At 40.4% G+C, this 14,634-nt stretch overlaps 1 protein-coding gene across 2 annotated transcripts in view; it reads left to right on the forward strand.

Moving 5' to 3' along the window:
- Nucleotides 1-10,048, forward strand: part of tesk2 (testis associated actin remodelling kinase 2) — a 36,664-nt gene extending 26,616 nt beyond the window's left edge. For both annotated transcript variants that reach the window (XM_024279534.2, XM_024279541.2), the window contains exons 11-13: nt 1,403-1,541; nt 3,586-4,119; nt 8,215-10,048. In XM_024279534.2, the coding sequence (XP_024135302.1) occupies nt 1,403-1,541; nt 3,586-4,119; nt 8,215-8,513 (972 nt within the window). In that variant the 3' untranslated portion in view covers nt 8,514-10,048. The remainder of the gene's footprint in view (nt 1-1,402; nt 1,542-3,585; nt 4,120-8,214) is intronic.
- The last annotated feature ends 4,586 nt before the right edge of the window (nt 10,049-14,634 follow it).

The raw sequence follows: 14,634 nt of genomic DNA on the forward strand, positions 1-14,634 counted from the left end.
TCTGATGACCTCCTTTCATCATCCTCGCCCCTTCAAATCTGTTTCAAGTCCCTCATCTCTGATCTGCTTTGTCCTTCATTTTTATATTAAAGCCCCCCACAACAGTGAAAAGGCTTGAATTTTACAGAAACCACTTGAGTTTTTTTTTTTATAAAGCGAAACAATTACTCCACTGAATATTTGATATTAGCGTCAGTTTTATTCAAATGCAATTATTCATCATTTCTATTTTGATGCCTGTTTGAAACCAAAATACACTAAAATATATAAAAAAGTGTTTGGGATGACTATAGTTCTGTTGGAGCTGAATGTTTTAAAGACACGCTCCAGTTGAAATTGTGTTTTTGTGTTTTTGAGAAGTTCTTGTGGCATTTTTCTGATGATGGAGGACATAAATAAAGAAAATTAAGATTAAAATGTAGTATTTCTTCATTCAAATCATTATTAATCAGGTAAAGGTAGTTTGAAAAGGAGTTTATTTTTGACACAGAAATATCTCTGGGTGGGCCACGAGCGCTCTGCTCCGCTCCATTCTGATGCAGACGAATAGATCCATGAACGTCTTTGTTTTCCTCTGAGCTGGAATCTGGATCAGAACTTTATGGCTGGATATCTCTGATTTTACTCACCATTTTTGTTGCACCGGTAATGTTAGATTGGGGGTGTGAGGGGCTGTAAGTTAGTTGGAGAGAGTGTAAACAGATTGGTGATGGGGAGTGGGGGCGGACTTACTCTGTGTCAACAGTCCCGCCCACAACTCAGAGGTAATTTTCTGATGAACTCCTGCTGCTCTGCAGAAACTATGTTGTAGAAAAATCTGTTTTTTAAAATAGGGAACACTTTGAAAATGGATCAAAAGAGGATCAGAGGGGGATTTAAATGTTAGGACCACATGGTAGATTTGGCACTTGCTACTTACTTTATGGTCCTCTTTTATTTCTTCATCTTAGTGTAGCTAAAATAACACTTTAGTTTTACAAGCCGTTTCAATCTGACTTCATGCTTTTTAAGCTTGAAGATGAGTTGTCATTTTTCCTGTTCTCTTTATTAAAAACTATGATTAAATCAAAATGTTTTTTGTGGAAACATTCATTTTTACTAAAGTCCAACCTAGTCTTTTAAGCTTAGTGAAAGTTCTCTTCAGTTTCCACCTTTAGAACTCTTCCTATACCTACACTCAGCCCACCTGAGAGTACATAGCTCCGCCCACAGCACCTCTCACTTCTGGATATTAATCTGTCCAAAAAACAACAAGAGGAACTAGAGGAGGAAACAAACCCAGATCTCCTGCACTTGGACGGGCGGAGAGCTTCACCTGTGTGGACCTCCACCACCAGCTGACTCACACTAATTCACTTAAAAATAAAGACTGAGTGTTTTTTTTTCTTCTGTCCTCCATCAGTTGGATCCTAAACTCCGTCCATCTTTTCAAGACATCGTCAGACACCTGGAGGACGTTCTCGCCCATCTCAAAGTAGAAGACATGCAGCATGACTGTGTTGCTTTGAGCGGAGAAGCCGACAAGAAGACTATTCCCAAAGGTACCAGTGCTGCACCTTCACCTGGAGTGCTAACACTCCACCTGTTTGCTGGACAAATGTGAATTCCTGTAAAGGAATGTTTAAGGAGAGGAAACTGCAGTTCAGGAAATGCAGCTGAAAATGTGTTTTCAGTGTCTCTTTTCCATCCGTCTGACTCCTCCCCTCCGCGTCGTTTTTCCAAGCGTGCTGTTGACTCTACATGTGTTGACTCTGTTTACAGTGCACACAACACCTTCACCTTTAGGCCAGTGGAAGGCACTCCAGTATGTTCTAACATATAAACTAAATATTGACTTGAAGAGGAAATTTGGTCTGAGATCAACATTCTTTTTTGAGACACTTGATCCTTTCAGGTCAAGGTTTCGATGCTAATTTGGTCCAGCGTGCAGCCGCCGGCCGGCTTGTCTGACCATCACGGGATCTTTGTTTATTTTGTTCAGTTCTTTTTGACAAAAAAAATGCAAATGCGACCAATAATTGAGGAATATCCGTCTGCCAATCGTAACGATGCAGAAAATGTGACGCTGAGGTTAAGCTGGATGATGGATGGCGCTGAAGCTGTCGTGGAGAGGAAACGGGAGCCTGGATCCATGGCGTCACGTCTCATCAGCTGTTGACTGATGCTTCATGAGCTTCTTCTCCCCTGATGCCCTCACGCCCCCCCCCTCTCCTCACGTTCCTCTCACTGCTGATAACATCAGCGTTTCCTGAAACCAGCATGACCCCGGTGGTGGGCAGAAATACTCCTGTTGCGTAACAAAAACTTCTCGAAGAAGTAAGATTCCAGAGATACATATCTGAAAAAGTGAAGAGATTACTCATATTGAAATAAATGCAGTGAACTTTCATAGATACATAAGAAATTGTTTTTTATTTTAAAATATCATCTATCACTTGTTTTTTTAAATTTTAAACAAAACTTTAAACTGTGAATGTAGACTAAACTGTGTGAATGGATTCCCAAAACTTTGTCTGATATTTTTATTATGAAACCATTTTATTTAAGAATAATTAAAAAAAAAAATCTTTAAATAAAGCCTCAAGTATTCTCTTAACATTTCAAGGTTTTGAAGAAACTGGTGAGTTTTCTTCTGCTGCCACCTAGTGCTCTCTTTGGGTTCAAATAATCCAAACTAAAATAAAACTAAAGAAGAAAAAATGTATATATGTATATATATATATATATATATTAGGGCCAGGAATCGAATAAAAATATTTAACTAATTAATCGCAAACTTAGAAAATAATTAATTACGATTATTGTTTTTTTTATTCCAGTATTTGCTCATCATGTATTATATGTAAGTAATCATATTATGAAATCACACACATTTAGATTGTTTACTTTTTTAATTAGTGCTGTCAATCGATTAAAGAAATAATCACATTAATCTCACTTTTGTGTTGTGATTAATCCTGATTAATCGCAATGTTTAACCTGGTACATTTTAAGACGATATCTATTATTTATTTTTTTTTTTTCTATTTTCATTTTTGAACAAGAACTACAAAAAATAAAATAAAATAAAATAAAATAAATAAAAATAAATTAAAAAAATGCAAATTGTCCCACAAACAATCTTTGTAACAAAACCAGACCAGAGAGAAAATATTTCCTTCATTTTTATCGACTAAAATATTTAAATTTATCAAGTGACCATCGTATAAGGGGATAATACCCGACGTTTTAACGCACGCCTTGGAAGCCTGAGCCGCAGAGGCAAAGGGAAAGACTGTTTTTTTGCGATGTGTAATTCATTTCACGTTAATAAATATTAACGCGTTAATTCTTTTTGATTAATAGTGTGCGTTAATACATTAAAGTTCACAGCCCTAATATATATCTACAAATGGATATATTAAACTTATGATGAGTAGCAATGACTTGATCAGAAAGAATACAAACATACATGTATATACATGTATATAATTCAATTATAATCATAAGTGCTCATATTAGCACTACGACGTGTTTTAGATTCGAGTTTTAGTTACAAGTAATCGATACTTTAAAACATTTTTTGTTTGTTTCTTCTTCTTTCAGGTGAGAAGATCCAGGGGTTCAAGCGCCAGAATCCTCTTGGTTTCCAGAATGACAAAATCCCCCCCAAATCCCCCCGTCCCAGACGAAACATCTGGCTGAGCCGCAGCCAATCGGACATCTTCTCCTGCAAGCCAGGAAGAAAAGTCAATGTCCAGGACCCGTACTACAACCCCCCCACCTCCCTGAGATCCCCCAGAGCTTGCAAGATCAACCCTTTCACTGCCCGCGAGGACTTGTGCGGCGGGAAGATCAAGTTTTTTGACGTTCCCAGCAAGTCGGTCTTCTCTCTGGTGTTCGACCTGAACTCTCCTCCTGGCAGCGCGTTCAGCCACCATCCCAGTTCTCACGGGCCCGGAGTAGCCCAGCAGGAGACCTCCTACTACTGGCAGCAGCTGCCGGGAAGACAGTGCCACTCCTTACCGGTGTCCCCGCAGCTGCCGCGCTCAGAGATGGTGCACCTCGCCGCGGCCATGGCCAGCAACAACAACGGCTCTGTCACGTGCAATGCTAGCCAGCTGTCCACGACTCTGCCAGGTGAGCAGCAGCAGTTTTTACAACAGCCCTGATTAAAGTCTCTGGGTTGAAAACACAATTTAAACCTTTTCTCAAATTATAATCCTATCCATCATCCACTTTCTAAAGTCGCTTAACCCTTTTGGAGGCAAGCAGTTACTGGAGCCTATCCCAGCTACTGTGGCACATTCTGAACAGATCTACAGTCCATTGCAAGGCCTCAATATAAACTCAATTATTTGCTTAAAACAGGGTGTCAGACTCAATCACACAACAGGTCGAAATCCAAACCTTAGATCAGGGACAGGAAACTCCAGGCCTCAAGTGCCCCAGTATCTGCATGATTTCAGATATCCAAGCCCTACCTGATTACCTGGTTCAGGTGTGTCCAGCCAATTAAAACATGCCAGAGCGGGGTATGTTGGAAAACAAGCAGGAATGCAGGACTCAAGGCCTGTGTTATCTATCCCTGTGAACAGGATAAACATTTATGGAACACTCTAAAACTAAGATTTTAAAACTGTAACTTTTTAACATAATTATAAACTAGACGTAAAGCATTACCTGTGATAATACTGGAGTGAATGCTGTAAACTGAATATGGCTGCTGAAGATGCTAGTGCTGATAGTTGAAGATGATGAAATTGATAGCTAAAAACATTAAAGCTGATAGCTGAAAACACTGAAGTTGATAGCCAGCTAAAATATTTGCTACATGCCAAATTAGCCTAAAAAACTAAAAAAGAAAAACAGTCTAATTAGCCAAAACAGCTAGCATGTAGCTGAAATATTAGCCAAACTTCAAAACAATCCAAAAAAATCTTAGTAAATATTAAAAAAGACCAAAAAACTATCAGAAAGCCCTTTTTTTACTTTAGACCCGTAACTTGTTAACATAATTAGAATAATAAAAATGCAGAAATATTATTCCAGAATAAATCAACTTAAGCCTTAAATAACTTTATATTTTACTCTCTGTAAATATATATTTTGTCAAAATTATACAAAGAAAAGAAAAAAAAAGAAACATACAGTAATTTTTTCTAAAAAAAGGGGAGATAATCTTTAATGTGAGAATGAGAAAGATTTATCAATTTATAACAAAAATAAATTCCAGTCCTACGAAGATGATCTGTCTGCAGAGTTTGAATCGGTCGGTCACTGTGTTCTTCATAGTGCTGTTGTGATAAACCGTGTTAAGATTGAGCCACAGCAGAAATAAAGATGTTCAAAAAAGAGTTTTTATTGTCCGACATAACAAATGTCAACTTATAAATGGGCCCAAAATAAATGGAGTCAACTGAACCAAAAGGTAACTAAGTAAATCAAACAAATGATCCAAACAGACCCCCCAACAGGAAACGCTAGTGCGGTGACAGGCTGATCAAACCATGGACACAAGAGGGAGGTAATCACTACCAACAAGCAAACACAACTTTAACACATTAACCAAAGAGACAAATTACTAGCAATTTGACATTTAACAGAAAGAAACTAAACTCTGGCCTAAGAAACAACTTTAAGTAATCAAAAGAAACTGTTTGGTTTTTCCCATCTTCTTCCTATGGAATTATCCAGGAAGTTGTCCTGCTCCTCCCACAGCCAACAGATACAGAAAAGAATTCAACAAAAAGAAGAAAATCAGAATTAACTAAATGTTTGGACGAATCATCAAGTTAATGTTGCCATGTGTAAAATGTAAATGTATTTTACAAAATGAAAAGAAGTAACTGAACTAAACAGTGGATGCTGCCATCACAGCTGTGTTCATCAACAAAACTCCATCGTTCTTGTGTTCCGGTTTCCACCATCAGCTTACTTCCAGTCAAACTTCAGAGTGAAGTATTTCCCTCAGCAGGACTTCCTAAAAACCCCTTTGAGCTGCAGAACTTCTCTTTAGTTTCTGTTACCCCTCTGTTGTACCGTGCCCTCCCAGCAGCTCCGGTTTCATGGTGTTCAGTGATCTCCAGTGATCTCCAGCTCCTTTTCTACTGAAACAAAAGCTAACAGTGAGCAGGAGGAAAATGACCTTGTTATTCGTATCTTCATCTTTCACATCCACACATCCTTCTTTTTCTGCAGCCATATCAGGCTGCTGGTCATATTTCTGCCCATCATCATCATCACATTTAAACAGCATCATCCTGTGATCTTCCTCATGAAGATTTGGCGCCTGACGCGTCACGTTGCTCCACCCTCTCCAGCCCGCCTGCACTTGCTTCTTCACCTCCGTTTCTCTCTCCTGGATCTGAAAAAGCAAAAGTCCTGCAGCTGCTTCAGCTCTGCTGTCTGTAACCTCACTCTTCCTCCTCTTGTCTTCACACTTTCAGGTTTTTCCCTCTGGAGTTTTAATGGGAAAAAATGTAATGAATTAATTTACAGTGTTCCTATCGATCTATCAGAGTTTACCCTTTGCTGATTTTTTTCGGCCATTTTCTTTTTTTTTCCTTTTATCCGTTGTTCGTTCTGATTTTGGGTTAAACGGCTGCACAGTGGAGCAGTGGTTCGCGCTCTCGCCTCACAGTGCAAAGGTTCAAATCCCGGCTGGGACCTTTCTGTGTGGAGTTTGCATGTTCTCCGTGTGCATGAGGGGGTTTTCTCCAGGCACTCCAGCTTCCTCCCACCGTCCAAAAACATGCTTCATAGGCTGGCTGGTTGTGTCAGAGTCCAGGCCTCAAGGGCCGGCCTCCTGCTGGTTTTTCAGAACCCTTCCCTTATCTGCTGTTGATTACCTGGATCAGGTGTGTTTAGCCAATAGGTAGCTTTACTGGCAGGTTAGCTGGTGTGCTCTAAAGTGTCTCTAGGTGTGCATGTCTGTAGGAGTGGTTGTGTGTCCAGGATGCATTCTCCCAACAGTGGCTGGGATAGGCTCCAGCAACCTCCAAACCCTGAACGGAATCTAACAGGTTAAGAAGATGGATGTTTAAACAGTGCACCAGGCTCTGTGTCCTGATTGGCTGTAGACATAAATCTTTGATCTTGATCAAGATCTTTCTTTTCATTCTATAATCCTGGACATATTTTTATATGAAGGAGAGAAAAGTGGGAAAATCTTCATTTCTGTCTGAGAAAAGCAGATAAAGTGTTTGGTTAGAGGTTTTACAGCCTTAGAACATCTCGAATTCTACTTTTTAGATTCCATCTACCGCAGGTTATTTATAGAATCTAACCGCCTCGATAAACCTGAGGACACTCTGGTTGTGTCCAAATTCCCCCAAACTACTAAAACTATACAGTGCAGGACTATATGGTGTCCTGGATTTTAAAGGTAATTAAGACACGATGCTCACTACTTTTCCTTCGTTTTTCCAAACGCCAGATATGATGTCACCGATTTCACAAAGTAAAAATCAACATTTTACAACGTTATTTATGACTTCATTGTGTTCTGATGATGAAAATGTGAGTGGTTTACTAAAAAAATACATTTAAACACTCTTTATGTTCGAAATTGTTTGACCACAATGCATTGTGGTCTATATTCTCTTATCTTGTGAGCAGTGATGCGCGCTAGTTTTTCGCAAAGTGCACTCTACTTTGGAATTAGTAGATTCGGACAGCACTAGCAAATGGCGAACGCACTATATAGTGAGTTTTACTTTAATTAAAAAGCAGAAATCCTCATTTTCTTTGCCCCGTTTATGTTTCTGAAGTGAATGAATCCATCCTCTGAGAATTTTTGAGACCTTTTTCCCACTCAAATGAAAAGGCTAACATCTGGGTTCTGCCGGCAGTAGAAGGTGTTTGGGGTTTATTAACAGCACTAGTTGCAGGTATTTATTGACTCCAGCTGAGATGTAAACATAAACAACATCTGGGTTCATGTGGAGCTTTCACTGAAGCTGCTGCACATTAAGAAGCTTCCTTTTTCTTTTATTGGATCCCACTTCCTGAACCTCCCGCAGGTGAGCGTGTGCCTGCAGGCTGCTCCCCCTCCTCCTCCTCCTCCTCCTCCTCTTCCTCGTCCCCCTCCTCCTCCTCCTCCTCCTCCTCCTCCTCCTCCTCCTCCTGCTTTATCATGTTCCTGGAGTTTATCAGCTTGTGGTTTTGGGTGTAATTCTGTCTCATGACTCGCTGCCTTGTTCTGACCCGACTTTTGTCTTTCGTTCCACACAGCCACTAATTCCAGGTCCGACACCAGCTTGATATCGAACGACGTCCGGCAGAGGGCGCTGCTGAGCAGCTGGGCCAGGAAGTACTTTGTGGTCGACATCCCACCTTACTGCGGGCAGAGAGGAGGGGATGATGACGGGGAAGACGAGGGGAAGGAGGGAAACAAGGAGGACGTGAGCGGGGAGAGCTGGTCTCCCATCATTACCAGCAGTGAGACGGACAGCGGGGAGGCGATGGACTGCTCCAGCAGCCGGGAGGAAGAGGAGGAGCTCCAACGGCGGACGGAGGCGTGTCCAATGTGACTCCAAGGAGGACGACAGGGACAGGAGAAAACTCCTGCTTGAGAGAGTGAAAGATGGGAATAATGAAAGGTTAACAAGAAAACATTTTCATTTTCCATCGTTCAAGTGAATGTATCACGTTAAATTAATAAACTACTTAACTTAGGTAACCCTTTTCAGCGCCGTCACCGTGCTGGGACGGTCCTGAAAGAGCATCATCCACAAACTCTGCATAAAGATTATTTTTCTGAAGAGGTTGTTTATATTTAATATCGCCAGATGTAGATTTTTAAAGCTGTCCTTCACTCCCGTCACGTCTGTAAGAAGGAATATTGAGGATTCCTGTATTTGTGTAAGAATTCAAATGTATATTTTGATATTTCCTGTGTTCACTGTGAGACAAAAAAAACTTCACACAACAAATTGCAAACGTGACATTTTTCTGAACAAAATCTCACATTTTGCCGATAAACTCAAAACAGAAGACAACCAAAGTTTCCTGTGAAGTCAAAGGCAGCTCTCATGACTGAAGCAACAGAAAAAAAACTACAACCTAATCCTCACACGAGCAATAACCCGCTCCAGGACTGCTTGAGCAGAGATTTTCACAGGCATTTTGGTAAAAACAATGAGCACCTAAAGAAGCGAAGCTGCACCATTCGTGGTATAAATTAGAAAAAGATTCTGTTTTTGTTGTAATTATTAACCACGTCACAGTAAGGGGTAATTCTGAAACTTAAAATGTGAAAAATGATCTGGTCAGAAAATGTACCTTTAGGGGTTAAATGAAGACCAGTACAATGTTGATTTCACAGGAGTCACGAACTGAAAAAGATGTTTGTTTTTTCTCAGAATGGTGCCACTTTGCACTGAAACAGTATTATAAAACAAAGGGATTCATGGTGAATTTGATGTTGCTGCTGGGGTTAAAAAAAAAAACAAAATTTCCATCCACAGGTTACTAATCTCACTGGATTATCGTATATTTATGCTAAAGAAAAATCTCTGGAACTTCATTATATCTCCTTTTAAGAAGGGAAGTTGAGGCTAAAAAATAGATGAGGTGACTGGGAATATTTTCAGAATTTGGTGAAATCATTTAAGTTAGAGATCCTGTCCATTGTTCAAAACAGTTAAGAAGAATCACATTAGAAACAGCATGTAAAGCAATTTGGAGTAAACTGTTTTTTGTGAAGCTTCTACATGACCTGTTGTTCAGCTTTTCCCATCATGATGGTCTCCTTGTTCCTAAATACTCAAACCAGTTCTCCGTGACTTCTTGTGGAGTTTCTTTGACACATTTCCTGTTCTATGTCTGTCATAAGCTCTCACTCTGTCCAATAGGAACTCAAACGCACCTGCACAGGTGTAAACATGGAACTCTGTCACTACTTTTCTATGCAACTTTTATCTCACAGTTTTACAGGATAAAGAGTTGATATTTATGTAATGTCTTACCCTTTGTATATTTGTGTCAAATGCTTGTCTTTCCTGCTTTGTTGATAAAGGTTGAGATGTTTTTTTTTTCCTGACCAAATAACAAAACTTCCTTGAGTTTTCTGTGTTTATTTTTTACAATCTTCTTAATTTCATAATTATATCTAATTCATCTAAAAAGTTACTAGAGGATAAAAACAGAATTAGTACTCCACTCTTAAATTGCTATTGTGTCCTTTTTTAGGAGACAATTTAAATAGTATTGAAAGTGTCGTTAAACCTTCCTGACATAAAAATAATAATTTCTTGATAATGTATAGTTGTGTAAATAAAGCACAGCAGTAAGAGTGTGATGGTATGGGGCTACAGAAACCTCAGGGAATGATCTAAACCACATGTATCAAAGTCGAGGCCCGTGGGCCGGATCCGGCCCTCCGGGTAATTATATTTTATTGGTCCGATGTTATCTTTCACTCATTTCTAATGTGTATCATTTTGACAAAATATTTTTTTATGGAGAGTAAAATATTGAAAGTTATTTAAGGTTTAAGTTGATTTATTCTGTAATAATATTCCTGCCTTTTTATTATTAATATTTATGTTAAAAAGTTACGGGTCTAAAGTTTCAAAATTGTCATTCTGCAGCTTTTTGGACTGTTTTGGCATTTACTGAGATTTTTTAGGCTAATTTTGAGTTTAGCTAATATTTAAGCTATGCTAGCTGTTTGGCTGATTTGGGATTTTTTTTTAGTTTATTAGGTTGTTTTGGAGTTACACTAATATTTACATGCTAGCTGATTTGGCTAATTGAGACTTTTTTCTGTTTTTAGACTACTTTGAAGTTAAGCTACATGCAGTAGCACTGTCCCAACAGAGAAGTTAAGCTACAGACTAGCTGTTTTGACAAACCTAAGTTTATTTTATTTAGTTTTTAAGCTAATTTGGCATTTAGCTAATATTTTAGCTGACTATCAGCTTCAGTGTTTTCGGTTATCATTTTCAGCATCTTCAACTATCAGCACTAGCATCTTCAGCAGCTTACAGCATTCACACTAGCATTATCACAGGTAATGCTATATATCTGGTTCATAATTATGTTGAAAAGTTAGGTTTTAACATTTTAAAAATGTAGTTTTAGAGTGTTCAATGAATGTTTATCCTGTTTGTCCCTTGACCTAAGGTGTGTTTTGAATTTTGGCCCCTTGTTTGATTGAGTCTAAACCTAAACACACTGAACTACTAATGTCTTAAACCTAAAAGTCTTGCTGATTTATCTGACTTCCAAACAGTAAGCATGGTACAGGGTCGCAACCAAAATGTAAAGAAAAAAAAAAATTAAAGTAGAAGCATGAACTTAGCAGAGCACTGGTATTACTGTGTGTGATCTAATGTTTGGGCACCCCAGGTAAAAAGTTGCATGGATGTGCATAAAGAAGCCAATGAAAGATGGAAAAAAGTCCATCTTCCAAAATGTGTTTTATTTCCATCATTTTTAATTTTTTAATGAGATTCTGTCATCTATTTTTTGCAGTCAGTCATAGCAAAATAAGGTACGAGTTCTTATTGAATAAACTTTATTAGTAGCAAATGAAGAACAAACCCAAACTCACGAGCGCCCTCTCTGTTGAGACAGTGCTACTGCATGTCTCACTGTTTTCAGGGCGGTTTTGTCACAATTTAACACAAAATAAACAACAATAGGACAACAATAGAAAAAGATACAAAACATTAAATGTTATAAGGAAAGTGATGACATGCTATAAAATTGAGTACATAAATATCCACCCCTCCAACCATCTTCTTCCATCCATCTGGGACCGGGTTGTTGGGGCAGCAGTTTAAGCAAAGTTGCCCAGACTTTTCTCTTCCCGGCCACTTCCTCCAGCGTCTCTGGGGGGGGGGACACTGAGACGTTCCCAGGCCAGCTGAGAAAGGTAGTCTCTCCATAGTGTCCTGGGCCTCTGCCCAGTGGGACATGCCAAAAACACCCCCCCAGGGAGGCATCCAGGAAGCATCCGGATCAGATGTCCGAGCCACCTTAACTGGCTTTCCTCGATATGGAGAAGCAGGGGATCTACTCCGAGCTCTCTCATGGTGATCAAGCTTCTCACCCTCTCTAAGGGAGCGTCCAGCCACCCTCCGGAGAAGACTCATTTCAGCCGCTTGTAATCTTTACCTCATTCTTTCAGTCATGATCCAGAGCTCATGACCATAGGTGAGGACTGGAACGAAGATTGACTAGTAAATGGGAGTTTTGCTTTCTGGCTCAGCTCTCCACAATAGACTGGTACAGAGATCGGATAACGGTGAGCGTCGCTCCAATCCTACTGTTGATCTCACGCTTTTATCCTCTCACTTGTGAACAAGACCCCAAGATATTTAAACTCCTCCATCTGGGGCAGTTGGACTCCCCCTACCTTTCTCTGGTTGATGTAGATGTAGCGGTGCTGACTCTCACCCCAGCCACTTCACACTCGGTCCCTGGCTGCACCTAGAAATTCTGTCCATAAAGACTATGAACAGAACAGGTGATAAAGGGCTGTCCTGCCGGAGTCCAACAGCACCAGGAACAGGTCTGACTTACTGACGACTATGCGAACCAAGCTCCTGCTCCAGTCATACAGAGACCGGACAGCCCTCAGTAAGGACCCCATACTCCCAGAGCACCCTCCACAGGACACCACGGGAGATGTGGTCGAACACCTCCAAATCCACAAAACAGATATGGACTGGATGAGCGAACTCCTATGAACCCTCCAGCACCCTAAAGAGGGTGTAGAGCTGCTCCACTGTTCCACAACCAGGACGGAAACCGCATTGTTGTTCTTGGATCTGAGGTTCGACTATCGGACGGACTCTCCTCTCCAGTACCCTGGCATAGACTTTCCCAGGAAGGCTGAGGAGTGTGATTCCCCGGTAGTTGGAACACACCCTCCGGTCCCCCTTCTTGCATCACGCTTGCAAGACTCTCCCACAGCATCCAGAGACTTGAGGTACTCAGGGCAGACCTCATCCACCCCGGAGCCTGGCCATGAGGAGCTCTTTGACTACCTCACTGACCTCAGCTTGGGTGATGAACAGCCCAGAGTCCTCAGCCTCTGCTTCCTCAAGGGAATACTTGTCATCAGGATAAAGGAGATCCTGGAAGAATTCCTTCCACAACCCGACAATGTCCCCAGTTGAAGTTCTAATGTGCAGTCCTGCGCCTCAACATTTCTCTCGTTTTTCAAAACAATCAAGTAAATAATTGTTCTATTATGTCAGTCTGTTGATTTCAGTGCCCTGTTTTATGCAGTGGTGTGTTGGGGGGGGGCTGCAGGAACAAAGAGGACTTAAAAAAACGGAGCTGATCAAGAGGGAAGGCTGTGTGGTGGAGATGGTGGAGGTGGAGGGAGAGTGGAGGATGTTGTCCAAGCTGCACAACATAGTGGAGAACACAGTCACCTCCTACATGCAGCCTTCAGCGACCGCCTTTGTTCCCCGCCATCCTCCACAGAAAGGTTCAGGAAGTCCTTCCCTCCAAGTAGAATAAGATCTTTCAATGCAGCTGGTGAGTGTGTGTGTGTGTGTGTGTGTGGGGGGGTGCACTAAACAGTCAACTAGTTTTATTCTGTTCTTAGTGAATTTCAGATTTGACATTGTTTTTATCATTACTATTATTACTACTTTTAATATCATTTTAGAATGATCATACTTTAATCTAATGTGTGTATTTTTAACAATAACTGGACTTGCAAGTTCTGTTATGAATAATAAAGTTGTCTATGAAATATATTTTCAAATTTGCAATACTTAAAGCCAAAACTATTTAAAAAATGAGCTAAAAATAAGATTTTTAGTCTGGATAATGCAGTGATTTTTCCCCTTTAATGTGCTTTTTAGTACATTAATAATAGATTAAAAGAAGATTAATTGTTGTTTGTCAAGAAGAGCAACACAACAGCTTTTGGAACCAACAACAGTCTATCTTCAAAACTATAGAGTTTTGGCGACACCTTGTGGCCAGCAGCTGCTACTTCTTTATTTTTTTTCTCATGTCTGTAACTTTATTATTATGAGTGTATATGAAACAACGGGGAGTAAGTCCGTGTAGAGTGGCTTAGAATGTAAAACGGGTTTATTTATTGAAATGTTTTTTGCATTAACACTACATCTCCCAGCAGCCTCAGCTCACAGTCCCTGGATGCTGCTCACCTGACATTTATTGACAATCACCCACAAAACACTTAAGCAGCTGCACAGAGCCTCGCTCAGTGTGAAGTATTGTTTATGCCGTTCATCCTGCATACTGAGTGTTAGATCCAGATCTGATCTTCTGTTTACCGACCCAGCTTCATCTCTATCTCTGTCGGTCTGCCGTCTGCCCCGACCCTCTCCTGGACCCAGACTCCTCCAGCTGGATCTTTGATGATCTCTGGTGTCTGATCTCTGCCTGTCTGACCCTGGTTTAGCTTTGTGGACTTTTAGCTGTACCTGTCAACCTGTCAGTGCTGTTAAACCTGCTGCACGTGGAACCAGCTGTCTGCTCGTTTGTGACAACTATAATCCTGTTTCTTATTACTTTGATTTGAACTTGACTTTAAATGTTTCAAAACTCTGAAACCGAATTTGTCTGTTCCATGTTTGCGTTTGTTGTGCTTCTGTTAACAGCAACACAGTAAGAAATGGGGTCACTTTAACCAGATGCATCATGGGAGATGTAGTG

This window comes from Oryzias melastigma, linkage group LG17 (assembly GCF_002922805.2).
Source record: "Oryzias melastigma strain HK-1 linkage group LG17, ASM292280v2, whole genome shotgun sequence".
Classification (NCBI taxonomy): domain Eukaryota; kingdom Metazoa; phylum Chordata; class Actinopteri; order Beloniformes; family Adrianichthyidae; genus Oryzias; species Oryzias melastigma.